This window comes from Schistocerca nitens, chromosome 2, assembly GCF_023898315.1.
Source record: "Schistocerca nitens isolate TAMUIC-IGC-003100 chromosome 2, iqSchNite1.1, whole genome shotgun sequence".
Classification (NCBI taxonomy): Eukaryota; Metazoa; Arthropoda; class Insecta; order Orthoptera; family Acrididae; genus Schistocerca; species Schistocerca nitens.
Genome location: NC_064615.1, coordinates 137984012 through 138011949, shown reverse-complemented (window position 1 = coordinate 138011949; position 27938 = coordinate 137984012). Strand labels below are relative to the sequence as shown.

The following is a 27938-nucleotide window of genomic DNA, read 5'->3' as shown; positions in this document are numbered from 1 at the left end:
TACTGAAGTAGAACAGGTACATTTTCCATTTGAGAATTTCCTTCCTTTTCTGAACTGCAAGGTCTTGGATCAGCAACAGAATCATTACAAGACACATCTTCTTTTTCATGACCAGCTTTTAAGATCTTACAAACATATACTTCAGTCAACTTTTCAACAGCCATCTTGCAGGTATTTTAACATGTGAAACAAGCTGAAAGTTGCAGTTTGTACTCAACGTAGTGTTGGCAAGAGAGAATCTGCATTATTGGGGATGCGATGTGATGAATCAGAATAAAATTTTGAAAACTATTAGATAATACATACCACACAATATCAGTCACATATTTCCAACATGGCTATGTAATGACACTGTCACATTACAGTGCCACATCAATTGCACATATTTCCTGTTATAAGGTCGAAAGAAGTGTGAAATGCACATATACTTGGTTCTTTCAACAATGCAACAAGTTTCAGATGTATAAACAAATGCCCCAAAGAGGACATATTTCCAAAACTATTTTGCCCACCAGATGATGAAGGATGTCAATCATGCATATTTGAAGTGGCCTGGTGGTAAAATACTAATGTCAGTTAAATATCAGTCACATGATAGTCAAAGGTTAACTTAAGGTTTCTGTCTTGGTTCTGTTTCCTAATATATGCTTCACATTCTTCCTTTCCATTTTCCTGAGTTCTTCAGTTCCTTGTATTGATTCTAAACTCAGTGCTTGTGATGCACATGTGGATTCTGGTAATATTTGTGTCTAGTAATTATTAATTTTTAACTATGGAAATTCGTTGATGGGGCACTATGAAAAGTAAGGGACAGTCAACCACTCAACTACACTGGGTCAATGTGTGGAACACAATAACACATAATAGAAAATAGTATTCATGATAGCTTTCAAGCACCAACTTTTTTTCCAGCAATAGTGTACACACACACACACACACACACACACACACACACACACACACACACACACACACACATCTTCAGATTAATCTGTTGAAACAAAAAAGATAAATAAAAATACTTGTGCAACTGATGATTCTAAAATATATACAGGGTGTCTACGACCCGGGAGATCCGAGAAAAACCCGGGAATTTTTTCATCCGGGAGAAAACCGGGACAAACCTGGGAATTTTTTTGAATTTCGGGAATTTTTCATTGTTTTTGTTCTCAGTTAAATTTTTGTAGTTTTGACTGGTAAGAACCAATACTCTAACAAAGGATATTACTGTATCCTGCTACTGCAGAATAATACTGCAGCCATAAACAATGAAAATATAAAAATGCAGTAAATGAAGCAGGCAAAAAGGAATACAAACGTCTCAAAAATGAGATCGACAGGAAGTGCAAAAGGGCTAAGCAGGGATGGCTAGAGGACAAATGTAAGGATGTAGAGGCTTATCTCACTAGGGGTAAGATAGATACTGCCTACAGGAAAATTAAAGAGACCTTTGGAGATAAGAGAACCACTTGTATGAACATCAAGAACTCAGATGGAAACCCAGCTCTAAGTAAAGAAGGGAAAGCAGAAACGTGGAAGGAGTATATAGAGGGTCTATACAAGGGCGATGTACTTGAGGACAATATTATGGAAATGGAAGAGGATGTAGATGAAGATGAAATGGGAGATACGATACTGTGTGGAGAGTTTGACAGAGCACTCAAAGACCTGAGTCGAAACAAGGCCCCCGGAGTAGACAACATTCCATTGGAACTACTGATGGCCTTGGGAGAGCCAGTCCTGACAAAACTCGACCATCTGGTGAGCAAGATGTATGAAACAGGCGAAATACCATCAGAATTCAAGAAGAATATAATAATTCCAATCCCAAAGAAAGCAGGTGTTCACAGATGTGAAAATTACCGAACTATCAGTTTAATAAGTCACAGCTGCAAAATACTAACGCGAATTCTTTACAGACGAATCGAAAAACTAGTAGAAGCCGACCTCGGGGAAGATCAGTTTGGTTTCTGTCGAAATGTTGGAACACGTGAGGCAATACTGACCCTACGACTTATCTTAGAAGCTAGATTAAGGAAGGGCAAACCTACGTTTTTAGCATTTGTAGACTTAGAGAAAGCTTTTGACAATGTTGACTGGAATACTCTCTTTCAAATTCTGAAGGTGGCAGGGGTAAAATACAGGGAGCGAAAGGCTATTTACAATTTGTACAGAAACCAGATGGCAGTTATAAGAGTCGAGGGGCATGAAAGGGAAGCAGTGGTTGGGAAAGGAGTGAGACAGGGTTGTAGTCTCTCCCCGATGTTATTCAATCTGTATATTGAGCAAGCAGTGAAGGAAACAAAAGAAAAATTCGGAGTAGGTATTAAAATCCATGGAGCAGAAATTAAAACTTTGAGGTTCGCCGATGACATTGTAATTCTGTCAGAGACAGCAAAGGACTTGGAAGAGCAGTTGGACGGAATGGACAGTGTCCGGAAAGGAGGGTATAAGATGAACATCAACAAAAGCAAAACAAGGATAATGAAATGTAGTCGAATTAAGTGGGGTGATGCTGAAGGAATTAGATTGGGAAATGAGACACTTAAAGTAGTAAAGGAGTTTTGCTATTTGGGGAGCAAAATAACTGATGATGGTCGAAGTAGAGAGGATATAAAATGTAGACTGGCAATGGCAAGGAAAGTGTATCTGAAGAAGAGAAATTTGTTAACATCGAGTATAGATTTAAGTGTCAGGAAGTTATTTCTGAAAGTATTTGTATGGAGTGTAGCCATGTATGGAAGTGAAACATGGACGATAAATAGTTTGGACAAGAAGAGAATAGAAGCTTTCGAAATATGGTGCTACAGAAGAATGCTGAAGATTAAATGGGTAGATCATGTAACTAATGAGGAAGTATTGAATAGGATTGGGGAGAAGAGAAGTTTGTGGCACAACTTGACTAGAAGAAGGGATCGGTTGGTAGGACATGTTCTGAGGCATCAAGGGATCACCAATTTAATATTGGAGGGCAGCGTGGAGAGTAAAAATCGTAGAGGGAGACCAAGAGATGAATACACTAAGCAGATTGAGAAGGATGTAGGTTGCAGTAGGTACTGGGAGATGAAGAAGCTTGCACAGGATAGAATAGCTTGGAGAGCTGCATCAAACCAGTCTCAGGACTGAAGACTACAACAACAAACAAACAATGAACGAGAGAAAAATTAAAATAAAACTTAAATTGCAAGGGAAGTGTGCCCTATACAGCAACAAAACACAGTGCTCATACAAGCGGCTGCCAACAGCAAAATTTGTCAAAGGCTTTAGGAAGACTATGCAATGCTTCACAACAAAAATTTCATCCGATAAGCATGACGCCACAACTGTTATTAGATTTGTTTTAGCAGTTACGAGTGGGATCATGCGCATGCGCAGTTCAGTACTACCTTCTTCCACTTCTGGCTACAGAAACGTGGCTGTTGGCTGTGTAAGCAGTCGCAGTAAAAAAAAAAGAAAATGGATCCAGGAGTGCGGTGGGGGGAGGGGGCGGGAGGGGGGGGGGGGCAATTCATATAAAACTTGTTTCACAAAGCGCCTAGCATCCAGCGCACATTGGTCTATCGATTTTTCATATGACTTTGAAACGTGTCCCTGTCAGGTTTTGAACATCATTGAACACATTCTAAGTTGATTTCTGAATGAATAATATGTTGATTTTTGAATGCGTGCATAATGTACGTGATGTCTCTGTCAGTGGAATCCTCGTCACATCTAAAAACAAACTTCCCTGCAGACGAAAAAGGGGCTATGCGATCTGAGCAGAGTATAGCCGAATGAAAGAAAGCCAACCACTATGTGATTATGTGGTTGATATGGTTTGTGAATGATGAGCGTTGCTACTATTACCAGCTAAATCCATAGATTCAGACTACCAGAGTGCGAATAAACGACTAACAGGAATAACGGGTAAGAAAGATTACATATTATCTTCTTGGTGTATCCAAAAAAATTTTTGGCCAGATCGCTATACTAGCAAGGGCCAGTTATACAGTCTCCGGCTAGCAGCCGCTTTAAGGTCTATTCTGGAAGTAGTGCGGACAATGCGTTGTACAAACACGTAACAATGCCTAACCGGAGAATAATTGTGGGATAACTAAACTGGTGATTCTGGCAGAGTTAGTGAAGTTAACCGGTGAATAAGCTTTGACATTGGCAGGAATAGATACAGAATTAGTGATGACAATGTTGTCTGTTAGAACGAAGAAGGAGAAGAAACGGGGACATCACACAAATTATGGTAGAATAAGACGATTCCAAATTTCTATAAAAATTTTGCACTACTAGTTTTCGATCTCATGCTTGAGAAACTGGAGCGTATGAATGGTGTAAAACTATTTCCTAGCTATTTTGTTTTATCTTGCAGACAGTGACAAAATATAGGTAATCAGGTTGAGAAACCACACCAGCCTTGGGCCTATATGTAATTACAGCTTTTTCAGTATTAGACAACGACATTTCGATTTTTCATGTAGCAAAAGTTTGACAAACTTTGATGAGGTAACAGATCCTTTCGCAGAAAGGAAAGCACGCCATGTAAAGCCGTAGCAAGATTAGAGAGAAAAAAATTCTAGGAGCTAAGGATTGAAGAAATGTGTACTGTTTTGCTTGTCTCTTCTCTTTACTGGCTTTATGTATCCTATACTTAATTTTATGTCACAGAAAGCAGCAAGTTGTTAGTTAATAGAGAATTAAAGAGTGCAAATTTTCTGAAGAGTTTAAAAAAAAAAAAAAAAAACAGAGGGGCAGGATGTCAAACTGGCCGACTGGAAGCAGGAGAGGCACCATAGGACATTTTAATTTCCGCTGTCCTGATTATAGTTTGATAGCATCCAGTACAAAATATACACGTTTCAATTCCACAGACCAAAATACAGTGATGTGCAATAGAAGAATGCTGTGTGAAGAGGTGTGGCGCTGCACTTTGGCGCACTTAAGATCAGATAACATGTCTTACAATTCCTCGGACACATATGTTTTATGTATCAGAGTATTCAGAAAGATGTGCACAACAAAATGGACGTATTTTTGAAAATTTGATTTTTTAAAAATTTTTGACGTCCCATCTCAAATGCTCGAGGGACGCCACTATCTACTATTGGCCCGGTTCGGCAATATTGTGATACGGGTCTGCAGTCTGATTGAGAGTTATAATAGGGAAGGGGGTAGTCTCCATGTGACCCGTGTTTACATTTAGTGATTTTGCTGTTTCCTCCTTGTCTACTGCACTCACGTCAAATGAAAACAAAATTGATTTCTTTGGCCTGGAGCTATCATGTGAATTAAAATACATTCACATAATTACGGAAGGCTAAAATACGTTATTAGTTTCAGATTTTATTTTATTTCCACCTTTCTGACAGTCAAGCATTAATTGCCATGCAGAACAATGAAGTTATTTTTATCGGTTTGCTGAAGAAATTTTCTTTTATTAATATTTTCCGCTGAGGCAGTCAATATATTTGAAACAAAGGGTTTAATTTCAAACTATTAGCTAGTTTCAACTGTTCGGTGCATTTCAAGTGTACGTTTTCATCATCTAGCACATATGGCATTATGCCATAACAAAGAACAAGACATGAGATAACAAAGCACTGGTACCCAAGGAAATTTACATCCCGAAACCACATTGAAAAGCTTAATATCAGGTCAATGCCTACTTCACTGGGCAATCTGCGACTCATTTAAAAATCAGCTCTTTGATGACGAGCCACTTAGAAGAATTGTTAGCCCAGGAGATCACACATTTATGTTGTTTTTAAAAAATTTACTTGCACATTTGTGTGATATATCTTAAAATGTAATACGTGCATAAAAGACCAACATTATATGTGAAAGCTTAGCTTCTCTTGCATTGTATTGGCCTTAGAGACCAATAATATATGTGAAATCTTTGTTTTTCTTGTAGCAACATTATATATATGAATTTAAACCATTAACTTTTACTGTTCATGTGTTCGCGCTACTTAACAGTGATGTTGCTATTGGCTGACTACACCACGTGTTCGAAGCTCTGAACATCCACTGTCATTGGCTGACGAGATCATGTGACATGAACTATGACTGGCTTACAAATATGCGTCACAATCTCGATTTCAGTGCTTCGGAAAGTAACATGCTGTGTTTGGTGGAATTCGAATTTATACCTTCGTAATACGAAAATATGCAGCGTACATGTTACTGCACGTCAAACATCTTTCCAAAAGGTGTTTCGTTTTCTAAAGCGCCGGGAAATTCTACTCCCATGTATAAAATCATAACCATTCAAAGGATTGATAAGTTCTACAGTTCTGAGAGAAAATATACTGTCAATTAACAGGGAAAAACTACGTTTCCACCCGGGATAAAGTGTATTTTTAACCGGGAAATCTGGGAGAAATCCGGGAATTTTTTTTCCTTGTCCATGTATACACCCTGGTATACTACAGTTGCTGAGAAAATAATAGTCATGAATAAAGTCATTTCATCAACTGTGTTCAATTAATGGTAGCTGCCAGAAAAGTAGGGCCCATTTAAGTCCACACATGTCTGTTTTTGTTTCTCCATTGCTCAGAGCATCCCTGCATCTTATTTTACACAAGATTGCACAGGAGCTTAACTGTTTTTGCTTTTCAGCTAAATATAAAAATATGTTTGTAATAAACTGCTTGCCCACAACTATTGAGTTTACTTGTTTTTATGGTACTTGACACAGTGCAAGGACACAATTAAAGGTAAAAGAAAGGTCATCCACCTATAAACAACAACAAATAATATAACTATGGTCAGATATGCTTTGATTTCTCGATTCTTGATAAGCAGAAGTTGATGTTTTTCAGCCATCTTAAATGATTTTCAAACCTAAAGTTTAAAATTTTTTGTATTAATTTTTTAGTGTAACTTGTTGACAGGGGTATTTGTGAACTGTGACAGAGAGGTGGAAAGGCTATATGTGCCTAAATGTTTGTATGAAGCACCTTAATAATTATGTCATAAGCACTGAATGCATAGCTAATACTGATTCATAAGCTCCCTTTAGCAATCATTCCTAAATGTTATGGAGAAAAATGAAACTGCGCAAAATGGCAAACAAAGAAGGTAAAACAATTAAACAAATAATATGTGGGAATTTGCTTTCTTGTTACATACACATCCCTCTCCCTTCTTCCTTCTGTATCTTTTGAGAGAGCAAATTTTTGCTTGTTAAAAGAATAAAAAGCACAAACAATGCAACATAGGGAGTACAAAAATCATAACAATTAGTGACAAAACATGAAGCAATAGTAATGATAAAATGTAGTAAGCACAATAAATGTTTTTTTTACTAAAAAATGACATTCTTGGAATGAGAAATTTCCATTTAAATGGTAGAATATTTACCATCACCTCCTCCTCCTCAAATCCTCACAATGATATATTTGAATATATCCTCTTAAGAGTAAAGACACCATGTGCTACTGGACTCTGTTCACAAAATTGTGACGAGAGGGAGTGGGATGGTGGGAGTAGCGTTGTCAGTACAGTCATCACTTAGATACTGGTAATTAATCCCAGTTAATGAGATAGTTACATATTTAATATTTTTCTTTCCTATTAGATATGTGATGTTTCAATAAAAATTTTTGCCAATTCTATTTCCTTAGCACAAATATGGAAAAAATTCCAGCATTGTAATGAGATTTCTAAAATTATATACTTACAGTTCAATATTCTGAATTGTCGAACTTGTGCAGTTGGTATCCACCTTCACGTGACAGTGCTTATGACACTTCAGCTGGCAGTCTCTGCATTCATAACCTTGCTTCCCTAGTCTTCGTGCAATAGTCTTCTTGCATACTTCACAGACAGTGCCACTAAAAATAAATAATAGAAAATGGCATTCATTTGAAAGACAACATAGGAGTAAATGAGAGACCTCACAAAATTAAAACTATTAAGAATAGCTTGCACAGCATGCAAAAATATATTTACTGCCTACTAAATTAAATGTGTAAATTTCCTTAATGTCCATACATGTAACAGATTAAAACAGAATCAACACACTGATTAGCTGATCAAGTTCAGAGAGCTTGTTGTTAAAAGTAACTCACTGCTTTCATCTATAGACTAAGGGGCTAGTATAGATTCATTTCTTAATATCTTATGGCTTAATCTTCTGGAGCTTTAATGGTACTGGATGATTATACTTAAAGTGCAGCTACTCATACAGAGGTCCAGTGTGGTGTATGGTAATGTATGGCAGCGAAACTTGCTAGATATTCTAACACATAAATGTTTCCATATATAATGGATTAGGAATGGGCCATGAGCAGAAAGGATCAAACAAGTGAGAAAGGCACAATGTTGATTTTATTATTAACTGCCGCTTACACAACTGAGCACTGGAGATATTGACAAGATGCTGTACAGCATCAGATTTCCACCTGGCAGCCAAAACTGGAACTATTCTTTTTTTTTTTTCTAGCACAAATCGCTTCCACATTAATGTGTTAGCATAACTACCAAGTTTTGGAACCATACAATAATTACAGCCCACACTGTTGAGTCATGACTAGCTGCATTTTAATTATAACCACCTGGTATTTGTCAGAAGTCAATGTATATATAATAAATGTCAGCATGGTTTGTTCACGTGTGCCTCTGTATCTCTGCATTTCATTTGTGTACCGCCACAGGGATTACTTGGTATGGTAGCCCTTTACCCCCATACATGAAGGTTTCAGTTTGTAACTGTGGGAGAAGGATTTAAAGATATGGGTAACAAAAGAGGGGAAGTTGGTGTAGAAACTGGGAATCAGATGCCGAAGTGGCCAAGACTAGCCACAATGTCCATTCTAGAGCATTTCAGAATGTTGTGGAATGTTCCAGAATGTCACAGAATCTTTCAGAAGGTTTGATAAGGTTCCAAAAATGTATAGAATCTCCGTAACACTTGCTTTAGAATGTTGTAGAAAGTTTCAGAATTTTCTTTATGTTCTCAGACACTTTGGAATGTTCTTGGTGTTTTACAAAGAAATGAATAAGTGAGGGACTGAGTACTTTCTTCCGAGCTAGGCTACTGTTCAATATTTAAGTGGATTTAAGAGTATTTGAGAGTATTTTCAACAACAAATAATAACACTGTTATGATTTTTTTGAATGTTCATTTTTTGCAATGTTCTTGAGTGATCTGGAATGTTCTCAGAAAACAAATGAAAATAAAGACCAAGCGAAGTGGGTCTTTTGCTCTGCTAGTAGTAAAAATAAACTTAAGTACAATGTTCATTTATAAAACCGTTTTATTTTATCTTTGGCCTGTTGTCTACAGTCGAAATGGAGTTCTGTCTGGTGAAAATTTCTTCAAAAATTTCCTGTCAGATGAAAGCATGAAACTAGGGATACCTACAAATTCATAATAATAATAATAAAAATAATACTAAATAATAACATCCATCATTAGCTACCATTATCCAATTAATCTAATTTTGATGACTGAAGACCACTGTCAGATGTGTAACTATTACCATTAGTAGTCATTGTGTGTGCTGGTCTGTATTGTTAGAAACGTAGAGATTCTTCAACAGATACCAAATCTGTCATGTAAATACTCAGAAGGCAGTAGGGGATAAGCAGCAACTATTTAATGTGCTTGAAGTAGTAATATCTTTTTGCATACCAGTAGCTTTACTGTTAAATATATAGTGTTAAATTTAGCCTGAGTACACATGAGTAGAATATGGCAGTATAGTGAGTGGTAGTTTTTATCAATATGATATACAGACTTACAAGGGAATGGTTTGGTGTGCAATGCTGAAAATTGCTCTGTAATTTTCTTAGTCACTTTTAGTTCAGCATCATGTGAAAACAATTCGTGTTTTGTAACTGCTGATTCACACTAGAATTTAGCTGAGCAAAAAATCACAGAAAACACTATTTATTAGCAGAGTCCACGCAAATGAATAAACTGGCTCCTCCGGATGTTACTCACATACTATTGTTTCAACAAATGTAGTGTGGTGAATGCTCATGGAAGTGTTGCAGACTGCCAGCACAACATACACTGAAGAAGAACACTGCTTCAATTCTGTGTTAAAATGGAATAGAACAGTCATTTTGTGGATATTTCTTTTGGTTATAGGTAAATTTTTGAATCACATAATTCTCACATAAGTTTTAACTTCAAAAATTATTCTGTGAATCCAGTTTCATAGTGCAGATATTTGTATATGTTTTGCTGCTATCTGTGGATAATTACAGCAGATTTATCTGAAGACCTAATACAGGGACCGATGACCTAGCAGGTTGGTCCCTTCCCCCATCTTTAAACCAACCAACCAACCAATACAAAAACACACACTTCTGAAGATTATCTGTTGTGGGGAATTATAATGACAATTTGTATATGAACTTTTAAATAGTTCAAATAGGTGTGTGCAGAATCAAGAGATCAACAGTTTCTAAGACTTCAGTGCCACAGACAAGAAAATATGCAAAGAGATGATGTATTGGTTGAACAACCTTGGTAAAATACTTACATGTGAGTAATAATCCAAGGAAATTTTGTTTTGACTGTTATATAACTAGAAAAGATTCGAAATGATGTACCATTCCTTTCAAATAACAGCAACATTATGCACATACATTTTTGTTCAACTTTAGAAAAAGAAAGATCAGTCTGCATATGGTGCATTATTGCCCTCTATGATTGGGATTTATATGTTGTGAATGGTGTGTGACAAAAGATATTGCATATTTTGCAACTCTGAGTTCTCATCTCATGAAGTCACTTGATATTGTGTTTAACAATAAAAGGTAAACTGCTACTAACCACAAAGATGATACGTTGAGTAGCAGACAGGCACGATGAAAATACACTTACGCATTAGCTTTCAGACAAAAGTCTTCATCAGAAAAGAGAAGACACACACACACACACACACACACACACACACACACACACACACACACCTCAAGTACAGATGACTACCGTCTCCGGCAACTTGGACCGGAACATATTCTGGTCCAAGCTGTCAGAGATGGCAGTCGTGTGTCATGCTTACATGAATGAGTGTTTGTGTGTTTCCTTTTCTGAGGAAGTCTTGGGCCAAAAGCTAATGTATAAGTCTCTTTTCATTGTGCCTCTCTGAAACTCAAAGCGTCATCTTTATGGTGAGTAGCAATCTATCTTTTCCATTTGTTGTTGATATTCCAACCTCGAGTTTCCATTGTTTGATACTGGGTTTAGAAAGAAAAACAAATTTGTACAGAATAAAATATTGGAAAAGTCTGATTTCATATGCACAAAATAATATCTCCAATTATAGTGAATCCTGCATGTACAATGCAGATCAGTCTAATGTTGAAAAACAAATTCACAGTAAAATAATGCTGTTATGCAAAGGGGGGAAAATTTAGTGCGTATTTTCAACTCCTTGTCTGCATTGACACATCAATTCACTAAAACCGCCGATGATCAGTCTGCATTATTCTTAATTATCTGCATTATGTGTATCTCTTCACAAATCAACTAAAAACTTTGGATGATATGTTCACAGGTTAATGTTCTGGGCAGAAAATCTTGTAGTAGTCTCATGAAAGTGCGGATTTTCCATGCTTCTCACTTTTCCTCCATTATTTGGCAAAACCCCCCATCTCCGTTTGGATTCTTGGTCCGAAGTTGATTTAGCAGTAAACAGAGCACCTGTATATTTAATGACTGACACAAAGGGAAATTGGCACTATTTAAATGTGCCATATACAGAAGGATCTTATATTTACGTACTAATATCCATGCTATTTGGACTTTTTGTGCATATTTAAATGTGTGTGTGTGTGTGTAAAAAAATCAGCTATCTGCATCACACCTATAGACTTCTGTCTAATCACTACAATGAATAAAGGAGGAATGACCACCCTTAATAACTTTGTACAGGTTGTGGATCACAGTTTGAAGAAATTACTTAATTTATTTTGGTTAATTTTTTCACATGCTACAATTTCATAATTTTTTCATGGAAGAAAACTGAAAATATAATATGTCTTACATAATTTTTGATGTTGCTTGACAAATGCAAGACTTTTAATGCAATTAATTCCTTTCTTCCCAAATTTATAGCAATAAAATCTATTTTACTGATTTTAACGTGGGAAAAGTTATTATGGTAACACAGAACAGTATTCAAACACATAATAATAATAAAAACTTTTACTTACCCTTGTAAATGCTTTGCTATGAATGTGTGATCATTGAAAATGTGAAGTTTAGTTCCTTTCTTCCTCCATTTACTTTTCTGAGCCATGGACAGTGGTACAAGGTAATGTCTGAAATCAGAGTATTACAATAAATAGTCTTCGTATTTCCAATTTAGGAGCATGTATTCACTTTCTATACTTTCTAGAATCCTTAAGTTTTATCTTACAGAATTGTTATTAATCTGTAGATTGATTCTTTAAGTGTGTGAAGAAATACTTTTCCTCTTACATAAGTTGTGTGTCTCATGTGTCAATAAAAGGTGGAATATGCAATATAGGAAAAGCAATTTTTTTTCATCATAACACTTTGTTTCATACTGGTTCTCTATTCAATAATGCCAGAAGGTAATAGAGTGTAACTGAGTATTGCATTTTGTTGACTTAAGATTGTAGTCATATCCTTTACATCAGGCTGTTCCAGCTCGTCGGCTCCATTGTGAGCCATGGAGCGCTCCCTGCTCCAGGGAGCCGTGTCGCTCGCTGTGACCATTCAAGTGGGCCGGCACGTGGCACAGCTGGCTGAGGCAAGCGGCCAGGCAAGTGTTTTGACGTGCCAGCTGCATCTTACAAGATCTACAACCTCATACTCTTAGCTGCTAAGACGTGGTGACATGCTACACCAGGAAATACGATGTTCAGGAAATAAATAAGAAACAACTGTTTTACAAGAAATTGCATACTAAATTTATTGGGCCTCTGTAGCTTGACATTTTCTTTTCATTACAAGATCAGAAATATCAGGCGTCAAAGTGTTCGCAGCGTTAATGCGGAGGATGGCCTTCATTGTTGCATCCTGAAGAAATGATCGTTCCTTACTTTTTACTCTTTTCATTGCTGAGAAAAGCTGCTCACAACAATACATAGATCCAAACATGTACATGATCTGAGTGTCATTGTTGTGAAGCTTGGGAAATGTTTTTTGCTGTAATGGACGATACCATCGTGACAAATCCAACGTGTTGTAGTACCTCTCTTTCAACAAAGTTGAATTTTGCAAATCAATAATCTCCAATTGAAGTGACGATGACAAGTCATCGGGGGAAACTGAAAAATGAGTGCTGAACACCTTACGTTCCATTTCCAAACTAGTTAGGTCTCGGAATCGTGTTTCAAATGACGTGATGAGCTGCTTTCACTTTGTTTGGTAATCGCCGAAAGCTGTACCTTCAGGTAGTTTTAAAGAAGCAAGACGATTGAAGAACGTTAAATGTCCATTACTCATCTGCCTCTCAAATAAATGTAACTTTTCCATGAACGCTTTGATCTGGTCGTGCATGTCAACGATTAGCTGCCCTTTGCCCTGCAATGACAGATTTAAATTATTCAGATGCATAGTTATGTCAGCTAGGAAAGCCAGGTCTGATATCCATTTTATATCCATTTTATATCTTTCAGACAACGCATTTCTTCCCCTTTCATTTAGAGAAAAATGGATATTTCCTCACGAATGGCAAAGAAAACATCAAGAACCTTTCCCCGACTCAGCCAACGAACTGTACTGTGGTAAGGTATATCCCCATACTCTGCTTCCATATCTTTCAGGAATCCTTTGAATTGGCGATTATTTATACCGTGACGCCGCACAAAATTCACACACTTCACATCTTTCATTACGCCACCTAGCTCTACTGCTTCAGCACACAGTGCCTCTTGGTGAATAAAACAATGAAGAGTCAAAATGTCTTTCCCGAATTCGTCCCTGAGTTTATTTTTTTCAAATGAGAAGCAAAACCTTGATGATGCCCAATCATTTGTGATGCACCGTCTGTCGCCACAGAATGGAGCTTATCCCACAGCAAATTCATATTGTCCACTGATTCACAAACAGCTTCAAAAATGTCACGTCCTGTTGCGGTGTAATCGAGTGGTACCACATCCAAGAGTTATTCAGTTACTTGCAGCTCCATGTCGACACCACGCACAAAGACTGCAAGCTGAGCACAGTCCGATATGTCGGTGCTTTCGTCAAGTGCTAGCAAAAATGCAACAAAGCTCTCCGCCTTTTTCCTGAGCTGTGTCTCTAAATCTGCTGCCATGTCCAGGATTCAACGAAACATTGTTTGCTTCGACAGGCAAACCCCTCCAATTGCCTGCACCTACCTTGGAAACAAACATTCTACAACTGCTACCATGCACGATTTTACGAGTGGTCCCACCGAAAATGGCTTGCCACTCGTCGCAATGACTTGAGCGACCCTGCAGCTTGTTCGAATTGCAGATTCAGTAGTGTTTTCTCCGCTCTCATTCACCTGAAAATTATAAACACATTACAGAACACGAACTATGTTGCATGTTTTGATGCCCTCCGTATTACGAAACCATTTTTAAACTTACGTCTCCTGGTATGTCGTTCATAAGCCTGGCTACCAGTTCTCTGCGTGCAACACCTTCTACCTGATCGTAGTGCGCTGCGTGAAGATGTGTATAATGTCAGAATGAAATTTTCACTCTGCAGCGGAGTGTGCGCTGATATGAAACTTCCTGGCAGATTAAAACTGTGTGCCCGACCGAGACTCGAACTCGGGACCTTTGCCTTTCGCGGGCAAGTGCTCTACCATCTGAGCTACCGAAGCACGACTCACGCCCAGTATCCACAGCTTTATTTCTGCCAGTATTTCGTCTCCTGCCTTCCAAACTTTACAGAAGCTCTCCTGCGAACCTTGCAGAACTAGCACTCCTGAAAGAAAGGATATTGCGGAGACATGGCTTAGCCACAGCCTGGGGGATGTTTCCAGAATGAAATTTTCACTCTGCAGCGGAGTGTGCGCTGATATGAAACTTCCTGGCAGATTAAAACTGTGTGCCCGACCGAGACTCGAACTCGGGACATTTGCCTTTCGCGGGCAAGTGCTCTACCATCTGAGCTACCGAAGCAAGACTCACGCCCGGTACCCACAGCTTTATTTCTGCCAGTATCTCGTCTCCTACCTTCCTCACTTATTATCTCTCCAAGTAAAGGATATAACTACAATCTTGCTTTATATAGCTTTTGCTAACTTATAATCTCTCCATGTAAAGGATATGAATACAATATTAAGTCAACAAAATGCAATACACTGGAACCATAGAGCAGGAATATCTATAAAGTAGGAGACGAGATACTGGCAGAAATAAAGCTGTGGGTACCGGGCGTGAGTCGTGCTTCGGTAGCTCAGATGGTAGAGCACTTGCCCGCGAAAGGCAAAGGTCCCGAGTTCGAGTCTCGGTCGGGCACACAGTTTTAATCTGCCAGGAAGTTTCATGTATAATGTCATTGTATATTGTACCTCTTCGCAGAATTAAATACTTTATGACATACAAGACACTGCGGACGACCATCCCTCTCAATGAATAGAAAGGTATCCTCCAATAGAGGTACAGGGCTCCCGCAGCTAGTCATAGCTGTCATTGAACATGGATTATTGCGTCAGTTGTGGCTGCATGCGGCCAGGGGGCAGTGAGTTCACTTTCCCCCTCCACGCGGGATCCGAGCTGCCGCAGTGAGCGCTCCGGCTCCCTGGAACTCGGTTGGAACAGCCTGCTTTACATGGAGATATAATAAGTTAGCAAAAGCTTTATATAGCTTTTCCTCACTTATTATCTCTCCATGTAAAGGATATGACTACAATCTTGCTTTATATAGCTTTTGCTAACTTATAGTCTCTCCATGTAAAGGATATGAATACAATATTAAGTCAACAAAATGCAATACACTGGAACTGTAGAGCAGGAATATCTATAAAGTGAGCGTAGCATAATGAACATTGCCAACATTGAACCAGAATTATCACAACTTAAGTACAATTCTGTTTGTTTACATTTTGCAGTAAGACTCCTGAAACTTTAATATTGCAAGTATTTGCCTGTTTTTACACATTCATTTATTAGTGACAACAATGGTGAATGTTTATCACAAACTGAAATATGTGAAGGAGGAACAATTACTTTTCAAATGAATGTGAGCTGGGAGACAATTCACGCTAGCAAAAATCCTCTTCTGTTCATCTGTAAGTTCAATCGATGAATACTCTTGTTCTACGGCTAACATTGCACCTTTCTTAATTAGCAACCGTCCCTCAAGTCACCTTAATTTTTCACTCTAAAATAAGGCAGTAACTGTGCCTTTTTCTCCTTCAATGGAGCAATGCTCAATGCTGCAATCAATGTAAGTGGAAAATGCACAGGCCACTCAATATTGTTATAATGAAAATGAAATTACAAACAGATATCACTGATATCTATCTGTTGTAGAATTACTGAATATGTGTTGTATTTATGTCTGATGCTTCCTTGGAAATTGAAAATAGCTTCTCTATAAAGACCAACAGTATTGGTTGAATGAAACCCAGGATACTGCATGTACTGGCTGAGTGAAACACAGGTAATCAATTCACTACAGAAGACCGAGACAGCATGGCACAATTACAGCATTACTGTCTACTAAACAAAATATATTCCTGCGGAATATAAGGTCAGTCATGTAATTAGTTTAAAAAGTTTTTAGTGAGCAAGACTCAGTGCAGTGGATAAGATCTTAATAAAATCATTTTGCAGATAATGTCAGTAGCTCTCTGAGGCTATTCTACAGAAAATTCCGCTATATAAAGGGGATCCTTAGAAATATGCTTTGAAATGCTGGAATACATGCAGGTGGTCAGCACTTGGAACAAAAACTGGCAAATCATCACTCAACATGGCCAATGCAATTCCATGTATGTAATGACACAAAAATTGTCATGATCAGCCTTGTAGCATGCCAGCAATCCCACACATAGGATCCTTCATTGCTCTTTATTGTCTTCTATTGATCAGTGAGAAACCCAGCACACACACACTTTTGAGTAAACCAACTGTTGGTGAGTGTGTCAGCACAACTAATAGAGACATCCAGTTGTGCAGTGAGGTGTTTGATTGTGATCTGTCAATCACCTTGAATGAGTGTGTCCACACGTTCCAACATTGCAGCAGTCACAGCTGTGTGTGGCCGGCTGGAACACAGAAGACTGAATAGGTTTGCATGACCTTGTTGCGATGATGACTGGCACCTTCCCAAACAGCTCATTTTGCTTTTGTTCACTCTGGAGACATTCTCTCTGTAGACATTCTGCAAGTGCATATGAATATCTGTGATGTTCTGGTTTTCCACCAAAAGAAACTCGATGACAGCTCTCTGCTTGGAATGCAGCTCTATTACAGATGCCATTCTGAAGGCTGCACATTGCATCACCACCTACTGTGCACCACCACCTACTGGAACTTCACGAAACTATAGGATCTGAAAAGGGAATATTCCATGATGCCTCACAAGAAATTCCACGTATTTTCAACCAAAACTAGCTGAGAAAAAAATGTGCTGCATAAATTATTTAACACCCTTCTTAGGAATGAGATAATTTTTTTTTTTAAAAAAAAGGAGGAAGTGGTTCTAGATCACACAGACTTATAACAAAACTTTATCATTTATGAAGCTTGTACTTTAAATGCATTCTTTGGCATGGCAGAAACTCATAAGGATATGTTTCCCCCTTCCCAAATTATGCACTCAAATGTAAGAACCAAGTTCAGCAACACTCCTTTTGTCCTTTTATTTGGGAACACTAATATTCACTATCACTCTCAATTTTAAAAACAATCAGGTCAAAATTAAGGTGCCAAAGAGAAAGTTCTGCCTGTTTGCATAAAACCGTTCACAGAAGTAGAAGACAGAATGGGAAAGCAGATGCAGCAGAAAAATCATTAAGATGAAACTGGAAAAACAAATGTTTAGTAATGAGCTCATAAATTTTGGCTCACAGAAAAATTACATATACGCTGGGAAAAATAAGTTCAACTATTCAGCATAATGGATCTAAATGAGATGTTTAAATTCTGTAAGACAATATTTACTAAAATCTGGCTGGACATGTATAATGATCTGAAAAAGATAAGCAGGTACAAAATTTTATGACCTTCCAAGTGATGGAAGAACACGGTTTTCCAATTGAAATTACAGTTTGTTTCTCTCTAAATTTCAAGGAAAATAGAATCAATAATCTTGGTGCTCTGCGTGTGTGAAACTACAGATGCCAGATGTCACAATGCACTATGCTTTTGCCTTATCAGTCAGAACTACTTGCCCCCGAAACCAATGCCAAGTTGCTGACAATAGTAACCATTTGCAATCTGTTATGATCACTTGTGTCAACTTTGACATATAAAGTAAATGCATGATATAAAATGCCTAAATGTAAACATGTTGTCCTTTCTATGAGAGATAAATATTAGATTAATAAAATGTTAGGGGAAGGGGAATGTGCTACCAATTTATATAATTAGTACATGGTTGGTAAATCGACAATAACAGAGATTACAAACAAAAAAAGATCACCATACATATTATATCTAAGCTTGATTCTACTGATGGATCAATAATTTGTAAAACTATGAAGCCCGCCATGAACATGAATGTAGATGATGCTGTTCACATGTTGCCTGTAAAAAATCACAAGAAGAATCTACCTCTGGTCCCATTCTATGTGACAAGGCAATTCAGTTTAATGAAAATCTTGAAGGGCTGTCAAATTTTAAAGCAAGCACGGGCTGGTTAAAATGCTTAAATTCAAGACACAGAATTCATGAGCTTCAAACACAAGGAGAAAAATTGTCTGCTGATTCTTCCGGAGACAGTAAAAGTAAAGGAAGAAGATTATGCTCTCTAAAATGTTTACAATGTTGACAAAACTGCACTCAATTGGAATGCTTTGCCAAGAAAAACTCTTGCTTCATTTAATGAATTAGTAGAATCTGGTCCTAAAATAAGAAAGGATCATGTTACTATGTTACTGCTTTAGCTTGTCGTAATGCTACTGTTAGCCACTGATTTTCTATGCCCATCACTGGTGAAAGTAAGAAACTGTGTTGTTTCAAACACATTCAAATGTCAGTGATGCCTATTGTTTGCAGTCACAAAAGATCACCTGGAGGGATACTACAATTTTCATGGAATGGTTTATGGAAGTTTTTGTACGACCTGTAAAAGCTTATCAGTTAAAAAATGGCCAAAGGGAGAAAACATTATTGGTCCTTGAAAGAGCACCAACTCATCTATCATGTGATATCTTAAAAGAAAAGAATGAGTTCATGAAAGTGAGGTTTCTTACAACTAACATAACCTCCATGGACCAAGGGCATTACTGAGACTTTCAAACAATATTACAAAAAAGAAGAGGAAGGAGAAGAAAGTCAGTTATGAAATCATAAGAATATTGATTTGAAAGATGCATCCTACATAATCAGAGCAGCATGGGATGGTGTAAAGGAACATAATTTTTAAAAATCTTGGAATAAAATTTTATTATGGCAGCAAGTTCTCCAAGTCTAACTGAAAATGGCAAATAGACTGGTAAGTCCAAGTCTCCTAAATTTACATGAAAGAATGAAATATTTTTTGGCACATTCTGGTTCATAAGCTTGATTATTCCAAAGGTTGTATGCATATACTTTATAAATTAAGAATTTTAACAATGTACAGTGTACAGTTAATTTCTGACAGCAATCTACATTAGTTAGTGTCAACTGCCATTGAATATGGAGAAAACCAAGTTCTGTGCTATTATTAAACATTTTCATTTGAAGGGTTAGACTGCCACACAAATCAAAACAGAACTGGATGAAGTTCAAGAGAACTCTGCACCATAATTGAAAATCATGTACTTTTGGCTTGATAAATTTAAATGTGGTCAAACAAGCACCAAAGATGAAGCACATACCGGCCATCCAATTGAGGTCACCACAAAGGAAACCATTTACAAAATTCACAGCATGGTAATGCGAGGCTGCCAAATAAAAATTTATGATATTGCTGAGACTGTAGGCCCCTCCACTAGATGAGCACACAGTACTCTGCACAGATAATTTGCATGAAGAAACTGTGTGTAATTTTTGTACTATAACTGCTCACAGCTGACAAAATGTGCATCTGGTACAACATTTCAACAAAATGTTCGCGGATGTTTAATTGCAGTCCGCAATACTTTTTGTGCTGATTTGTGACTCTTGATGAAACCAGGATCCATAATTACACACCTGTGTGGAAACGGCAGACAAGACAATCGGCGCAGGCTGGGAAAAGCGCACCAAGGAAGGCAAAGATCATTTTGTCAGTTGTTAAGGTGCTGGCCATTGTTTTCTTGGGATTTCCAAGGAATAATCCTCGATTATTTGGAAAAAGACAGAACCATAACTGTACTCTATTACTTTTCACTATTGGATTATTAGAAACTTGTGTTGGCTGAAAGAAGACCAAAGTTGGCAAGCCTAAAAGTGCTCTTTCACCAGGATAATGCACCACCTCCACATCAGTGCTAACAATGGTGAAAGTGCATGAACTGGACGTTGAATTGGCTCCTCATCCACCCTATTCACTAGACTTAGTCTCAATTGAGTTTTTCCTGTTTTCTAATTTGAAACTTTGGCTTGCTGGATAGAAATTTTCACGACATGAGGAAGTAACAGTTGCAGTCAATGCATATTTCACAGAGTTTGACAGAACCTATCTTACCGATGGGATAAAAAAGCTAGAGGGTAACTGGACCAAGTGTATATCACTCTATTATCAAGAAGTAAGATGAGTTGTTTACTAAACAAACATCTTTTCCTTGCTTTTTTACCAGACTTATCAAGCCACCCTCATAAGCAAAATGAAGTCAGTTGCCACAATGTGATGAAGACAATGTTCAAGAATGGATGAGTGTCAACGATGCAGATCTACGGCACCAAATCATGCAAGATAGTGAAACTGTAAACCTCATCACTGACAAAAAGGACTCCATTATCTCATCACCCAGTGGACCAGAAAATGAAGATGAAAATATACCAGCTGCTTCTGAAACATTTACATGTTTAGAGACTGTCTTGTGATGATTTGCAGTTCAAGAAGAAAATGATTAGTATCAAATATTTATACTGAAAAAAGTATCTGGCTTGGCTGCTTGTAAGTGGATAGGCTTCTTTAGACAGACAAAAATTAAGGATTTCTTTTAAGTGTTAATTCTATACTTACATACTATACATGCAAAACGCATGTGTATTACATAAATTTTTGTTTACAGGCCACACTACATACATTTCAACTGTACTTGCCTTTGTAATAATAAAAGGGATTCACATTATTATAAATATATGCAGTTTTTATTGGTAAATAAAAGTATACTTTCAATCATGCAAATAAACCGGATATCTGAACACCCATGTTCCCTAATTATTGCAGATAATTGATGCTCTACTCTCCTCCCCCCATGAACCATGGACCTTGCCATTGGTGGGGAGGCTTGCATGCCTCAGCGATACAGATAGCCGTACCGTAGGTGCAACCACAACGGAGGGGTATCTGTTGAGAGGCCAGACAAACGTGTGGTTCCTGAAGAAGGGCAGCAGCCTTTTCAGTAGTTGCAGGGGCTACAGTCTGGATGATTGACTGATCTGGCCTTGTAACACTAACCAAAACGGCCTTGCTGTTGTGGTACTGCGAACGGCTGAAAGCAAGGGGAAACTACAGCCGTAATTTTTTCCGAGGGCATGCAGCTTTACTGTATGGTTAAATGATGATGGCGTCCTCTTGGGTAAAATATTCCGGAGGTAAAATAGTCCCCCATTCGGATCTCCGGGCGGGGACTACTCAAGAGGACTTCGTTATCAAGAGAAAGAAAACTGGCATTCTACGGATCGGAGCGTGGAATGTCAGATCCCTTAATCGGGCAGGTAGGTTAGAAAATTTAAAAAGGGAAATGGATAGGTTAAAGTTAGATGTAGTGGGAATTAGTGAAGTTTGGTGGCAGGAGGAACGAGACTTCTGATCAGGTGAATACAGGGTTATAAATACAAAATCAAATAGGGGTAATGCAGGAGTAGGTTTAATAATAAATAAAAAAATAGGAGTGCGGGTAAGCTACTACAAACAGCATAGTGAACATATTATAGTGGCCAAGATAGACACGAAGCCCATGCCTACTACAGTAGTACAAGTTTATATGCCAACTAGCTCTGCAGATGACGAAGAAATTGAAGAAATGTATGATGAGAGAAAAGAAATTATTCAGGTAGTGAAGGGAGATGAAAATTTAATAGTCATGGGTGACTGGAATTCGACAGTGGGAAAAGGGAGAGAAGGAAACATAGTAGGTGAATATGGATTGGGGCTAAGAAATGAAAGAGGAAGCCATCTGGTAGAATTTTGCACAGAGCATAACTTAATCATAGCTAACATTTGGTTCAAGAATCATAAAAGAAGGTTGTATACATGGAAGAATCCTGGAGATACTAAAAGATATCAGATAGATTATAGAATGGTAAGACAGAGATTTAGGAACTAGGATTTAAATTGTAGGACATTTCCAGGGGCAGATGTGGACTCTGACCACAATCTATTGGCTATGAACTGTAGATTAAAACTGAAGAAATTGCAAAAAGGTGGGAATTTAAGGAGATGCGACCTGGATAAACTGAAAGAACCAGAGGTTGTACAGAGTTTCAGGGAGAGCATAAGGGAACAATTGACAGCAGTGGGGGAAAGAAGTACAGTAAAAGAAGAATGGGTAGCTCTGAGGGATGAAGTGGTGAAGGCAGCAGAGGATCAAGTAGGTAAAAAGACGAGGGCTAGTAGATATCCTTGGGTAACAGAAGAAATATTGAATTTAATTGATGAAAGGAGAAAATATAAAAATGCAGTAAATGAAGCAGGCAAAAAGGAATACAAACGTCTCAAAGATGAGATCGACAGGAAGTGCAAAATGGCTAAGCAGGGATGGCTAGAGGACAAATGTAAGGATGTAGAGGCTTATCTCACTAGGGGTAAGATAGATACCGCCTAACTGCCTACAGGAAAATTAAAGAGACCTTTGGAGAGAAGAGAACCACTTGTATGAATATCAAGAGCTCAGATGGCAACCCAGTTCTAAGCAAAGAAGGGAAGGCAGAAAGGTGGAAGGAGTATACAGAGTGTCTGTACAAGGGCGATGTACTTGAGGACAATATTATGGAAATGAAAGAGGATGTAGATGAAGATGAAATGGGCGATACAATACTGCGTGAAGAGTTTGACAGAGCACTGAAAGACCTGAGTCGAAACAAGGCCCCGGGAGTAGACAACATTCCATTAGAACTACTGGGGGCCTTGGGAGAGCCAGTCCTGACAAAACTCTACCATCTGGTGAGCAAGATGTACGAGACAGGCGAAATACCCTCAGACTTCAAGAAGAATATAATAATTCCAATCCCAAAGAAAGCAGGTGTTGACAGATGTGAAAATTACCGAACTATCAGTTTAATAAGTCACAGCTGCAAAATACTATTTAGCAAGCAGTAAAGGAAACAAAAGAAAAATTCGGAGTAGGTATTAAAATCCATGGAGCAGAAATTAAAACTTTGAGGTTCGCCGATGACATTGTAATTCTGTCAGAGACAGCAAAGTACTTGGAAGAGCAGTTGAACGGAATGGACAGTGTCTGGAAATGAGGGTATAAGATGAACATCAACAAAAGCAAAACGAGGATAATGGAATGTAGTCGAATTAAGTGGGGTGATGCTGAAGGAATTAGATTAGGAAATGAGACACTTAAAGTAGTAAAGGGGTTTTGCTATTTGGGGAGCAAAATAACTGATGATAGTCGAAGTAGAGAGGATATAAAATGTAAACTGGCAATGGCAAGGAAAGCGTTTCTGAAGAAGAGAAATTTGTTAACATCGAGTATAGATTTAAGTGTCAGGAAGTCGTTTCTGAAAGTATTTGTATGGAGTGTAGCCATGTATGGAAGTGAAACATGGACAATAAATAGTTTGGACAAGAAGAGAATAGAAGCTTTCGAAATGTGGTGCTACAGAAGAATGTTGAAGATTAGGTGGGTAGATCATGTAACTAATGAGGAGGTATTGAATAGGATTGGGGAGAAGAGAAGTTTGTGGCACAACTTGACTAGAAGAAGGGATCGATTGGTAGGACATGTGCTGAGGCATCAGGGGATCATAAATTTAGCATTGGAGGGCAGCGTGGAGGGTAAAAATCGTAGAGGGAGACCAAGAGATGAATACACTAAGCAGATTGAGAAGGATGTAGGTTGTAGTAGGTACTGGGAGATGAAGCAGCTTGCATAGGATAGATTAGCATGGAGAGCTGCATCAAACCAGTCTCAGGACTGAAGACCACAACAACAATAACAACAACTTTTATTATCTGAAGTTGAATAGCTGTTGCAACAATATTCATATGATTATATTCTTCTCAAAGCACTTTTTCATTTTCTATAATGAATTGTCCTTCAAATCAAGCAGTGTAACTATGAGGTTAGATTTCTAGTGCAAGACAGCTTATTTCTAATATGTGATACCATGGGTATCTTAATATGCAACAGCATCGCATATTAAAACAAGCTATCTCATATTGGATAACTTCAGCTTGTCATCCTAGTAGTTAGGTCAGATTCATATGTTCACTGAGTGCTTTGACAATTTTCTGAATTTTGTGAAGCCATCTAGCGATGATCCTGCTGTACTAATACTTGTGTGATAGACAAAGCAAAAGAAAGCAACATGTACATCATCTGTTTATCACCCCCTACCTCGCATAAAATGCAGCCCTTGTGTGGAATCCAGGGGACCATTTAAATTGCATTATGCCCAAGAAATAGAAACCTGATGGGCCAATAACCCAGGTAAGTGGTAACCTCATTTTTGTACGAGGTTATATGGTGAGGCCTACTTGAGAGCAGTAACAATAGACAATGCTACACTACTGGCCATTAAAATTGCTACACCAAGAAAAAATGCAGATGATAAACGGGTATTCATTGGACAAATATATTATACTAGAACTAACATGTGATTACTTTTTCACGCAATTTGGGTGCATAGATCCTGAGAAATCAGTACCCACAACAACCACCTCTGGCCATAATAACGGCCTTTATACGCCTGGGCATTGAGTCAAACAGAGCTTGGATGGCGTGTACAGGTACAGCTGCCTATGCAGCTTCAACACGATACCATAGTTCATCTGCAGAAGTGGTGGTGGTTAGTGTTTAACGTCCCGTCGACAACGAGGTCATTAGAGACGGAGCTCATGCTCGGGTTAGGGAAGGATTGGGAAGGAAATCGGCCGTGCCCTCTCAAAGGAACCATCCCGGCATTTGCCTGAAGCGATTTTAGGGAAATCACGGAAAACCTAAATCAGGATGGCTGGAGACGGGATTGAACCGTCGTCCTCCCGAATGCGAGTCCAGTGTGCTAACCACTGCGCCTCCTCGCTCGGTTCTGCAGAAGTGACTGGTGTATTGTGGCGAGCCAGTTGCTCAGCCACCATTGACCAGACATTTTCAATTGGTGAGAGATCTGGAGAATGTGCTGGCCAGGGCTGCAGTCGGACATTTTCTGTATGCAGAAAGGCCCGTACAGGACCTGCAACATGCGGTCATGCATTATCCTGCTGAAATGTAGGGTTTCGCAGGGATCGAATGAAGGGTAGAGCCACGGGTTGTAACACATCTCAAATGTAACGTCCACTGTTCAAAGTGCCATCAATGCGAACAAGAGGTGACACAGACATGAAACCAATGGTACCCCATACCATCACGCTGGGTGATACGCCAGTATGGCGATGACGAATACACGCTTCCAATGTGTGTTCACTGCGATGTTGCCAAACATGGCTGCGACCATCATGATGCTGTAAACAGAACCTGGATTCACCCGAAAAAATGACGTTTTGCCATTCATGCACCCAGGTTCGTTGTTGAGTACACCATCGCAGGCGCTCCTGTCTGTGATGCAGCGTCAAGGGTAACCGCAGCCATGGTCTCCGAGCTGATAGTCCATGCTGCTGCAAATGTCGTCGTACTGTTCATGCAGATGGTTGTTGTCTTGCAAATGTCCCCGTCTGTTGACTCAGGGATCGAGACGTGGCTGCACGATCCATTACAGCCATGCGGATAAGATGCCTGTCATCTCGACTGCTAGTGATATGAGGCCGTTGGGATCCAGCACGGCATTCCGTATTACCCTCCTGAACCCACTGATTCCATATTCTGCTAACAGTCATTGGATCTCAACCAACACGAGCAGCAATGTCACAATACGATAAACCTCAATCGCGATAGGCTACAATCCAACCTTTGTCAAAGTCGGAAATGTGATGGTACGCATTTCTCCTCCTTACACAAGGCATCACAACAACATTTCACCAGGCAACGCCGGTCAACTGCTGTTTGTGTATGAGAAATCGGTTGGAAACTTTCCTCATGTCAGCATGTTGTATGTGTCACCACCAGTGCCAACCTTGTGTGAATGCTCTGAAAAGCTAATCATTTGCATATCACAGCATCTTCTTCCTGTCAGTTAAATTTCGCATCTGTAGCACATCATCTTTATGGTGTAGCAATTTTAATGGCCAGTACTGTACAAATGGCTTCTGGGAAATGGAACTCTTCCCACGTAACTAGCATATATTTGGACAGAATGACATTGAAATACACCAAGATCCCATAATCTAAAATACATCAGGAGTCAGACATACAAGATGCAAACAATGGAGTAAATGTGAGTGCAAATGGTATCCGGGCAGCTCCCAAAATCAGCAAGCCCCTTCAAGAGCCACCAGCCAAGTAAAATCAGCACATTCTGAATCTGTTAAGTAGCTAACATTGTCTCCACAGAGGGAACATCTGAAACAATTCAAAGAGAAGAAAGCTGACACGGAATCAAAGGAGACAGAAGTGAAAATATTGTTTTTGAAAAAGAAAAAACATGTGCACTATAATTGCGCAGTCATACAGAGTCTGATACAGATTTAATTGATGACAAAATTCAGATGCACAGTCTAAAGAAGAAGACACTGAATGCAGTAGTTGTTTCTCCGAAGACTAACAGAGAAAAAGGGGCAGTGCATGGAGTGCTATACTTGGTCTCCCGACAAACATTAACTTGAAAGAGAGCTTTTGTATGTCCTGACTGCACTTCTTTTGCACAACAGAGACAGAAAATGTTCCAGAGGTGTTAAGGAGAGAATATTATTATTTTAGGGTTTATCTGTTGTCATTAAAGTCAATAGTAAGTGTTTTCTCTGACTATCTCATATTAGTACAGCATTTATATTTTGTTTCAAATTAACTTGCACGTGGTTTTTTCAAATTTGCATGTGTTAAGTATTAAATAACATGAGTTCAATAAATAAAATTTGAAGAACAATGATTTCACATAGACTTCCAATTAACAAACATACAGTCATATCAAATGTTGTAATATAATATGGAGTAATGTGGGATGAGGAAAGTTTCATATCAGGCATGAGGCTAGTATGAGGTCCACTCACCATTGGCATCAATTAACTGCCTCATCCAATGAGGCATGGAGGTGATCAGCCTCTGGAAATATGTCTCACCCCTCATGAAACCTCTCCAATACATTCAATGCTGTAAAGGAGGTGGTTGTTCTTGTTACAGAAGTTTATTCACCCATATCACATAAAAATACACAATGATTGTATAGTTTTAGTGAAATTAAATTGCCATCTGCAGAGCATTTGTACAGGTGTCCCCCCCCCCCCCCCCCCCAAAGGACCAATACAGTTAGTTGACTGTTCACATTAGTTAGACACAAACTACAGAGGTAACATTCCACAATATCTTCTCTTGCCATACAATAAGAGAATAGCTGTGTAAACAGTGCACAATAGTTACAAAGAAAATACATAATATGGGTATAAAGTGTTCTCATGTTGTACCCTTGTT

General features: G+C 38.5%; 1 protein-coding gene across 5 annotated transcripts in view; it reads right to left on the bottom strand.

Moving 5' to 3' along the window:
* Positions 1-27938, bottom strand: part of LOC126235831 (phospholipid transfer protein C2CD2L) — a 624312-nt gene that overhangs the window by 21462 nt on the left and 574912 nt on the right. For all 5 annotated transcript variants that reach the window (XM_049944685.1, XM_049944683.1, XM_049944684.1 and 2 more), the window contains 2 exons: positions 12169-12276; positions 7677-7829 (listed from right to left, as the gene is read on the bottom strand). In XM_049944685.1, the coding sequence (XP_049800642.1) occupies positions 7677-7829; positions 12169-12276 (261 nt within the window). The remainder of the gene's footprint in view (positions 1-7676; positions 7830-12168; positions 12277-27938) is intronic.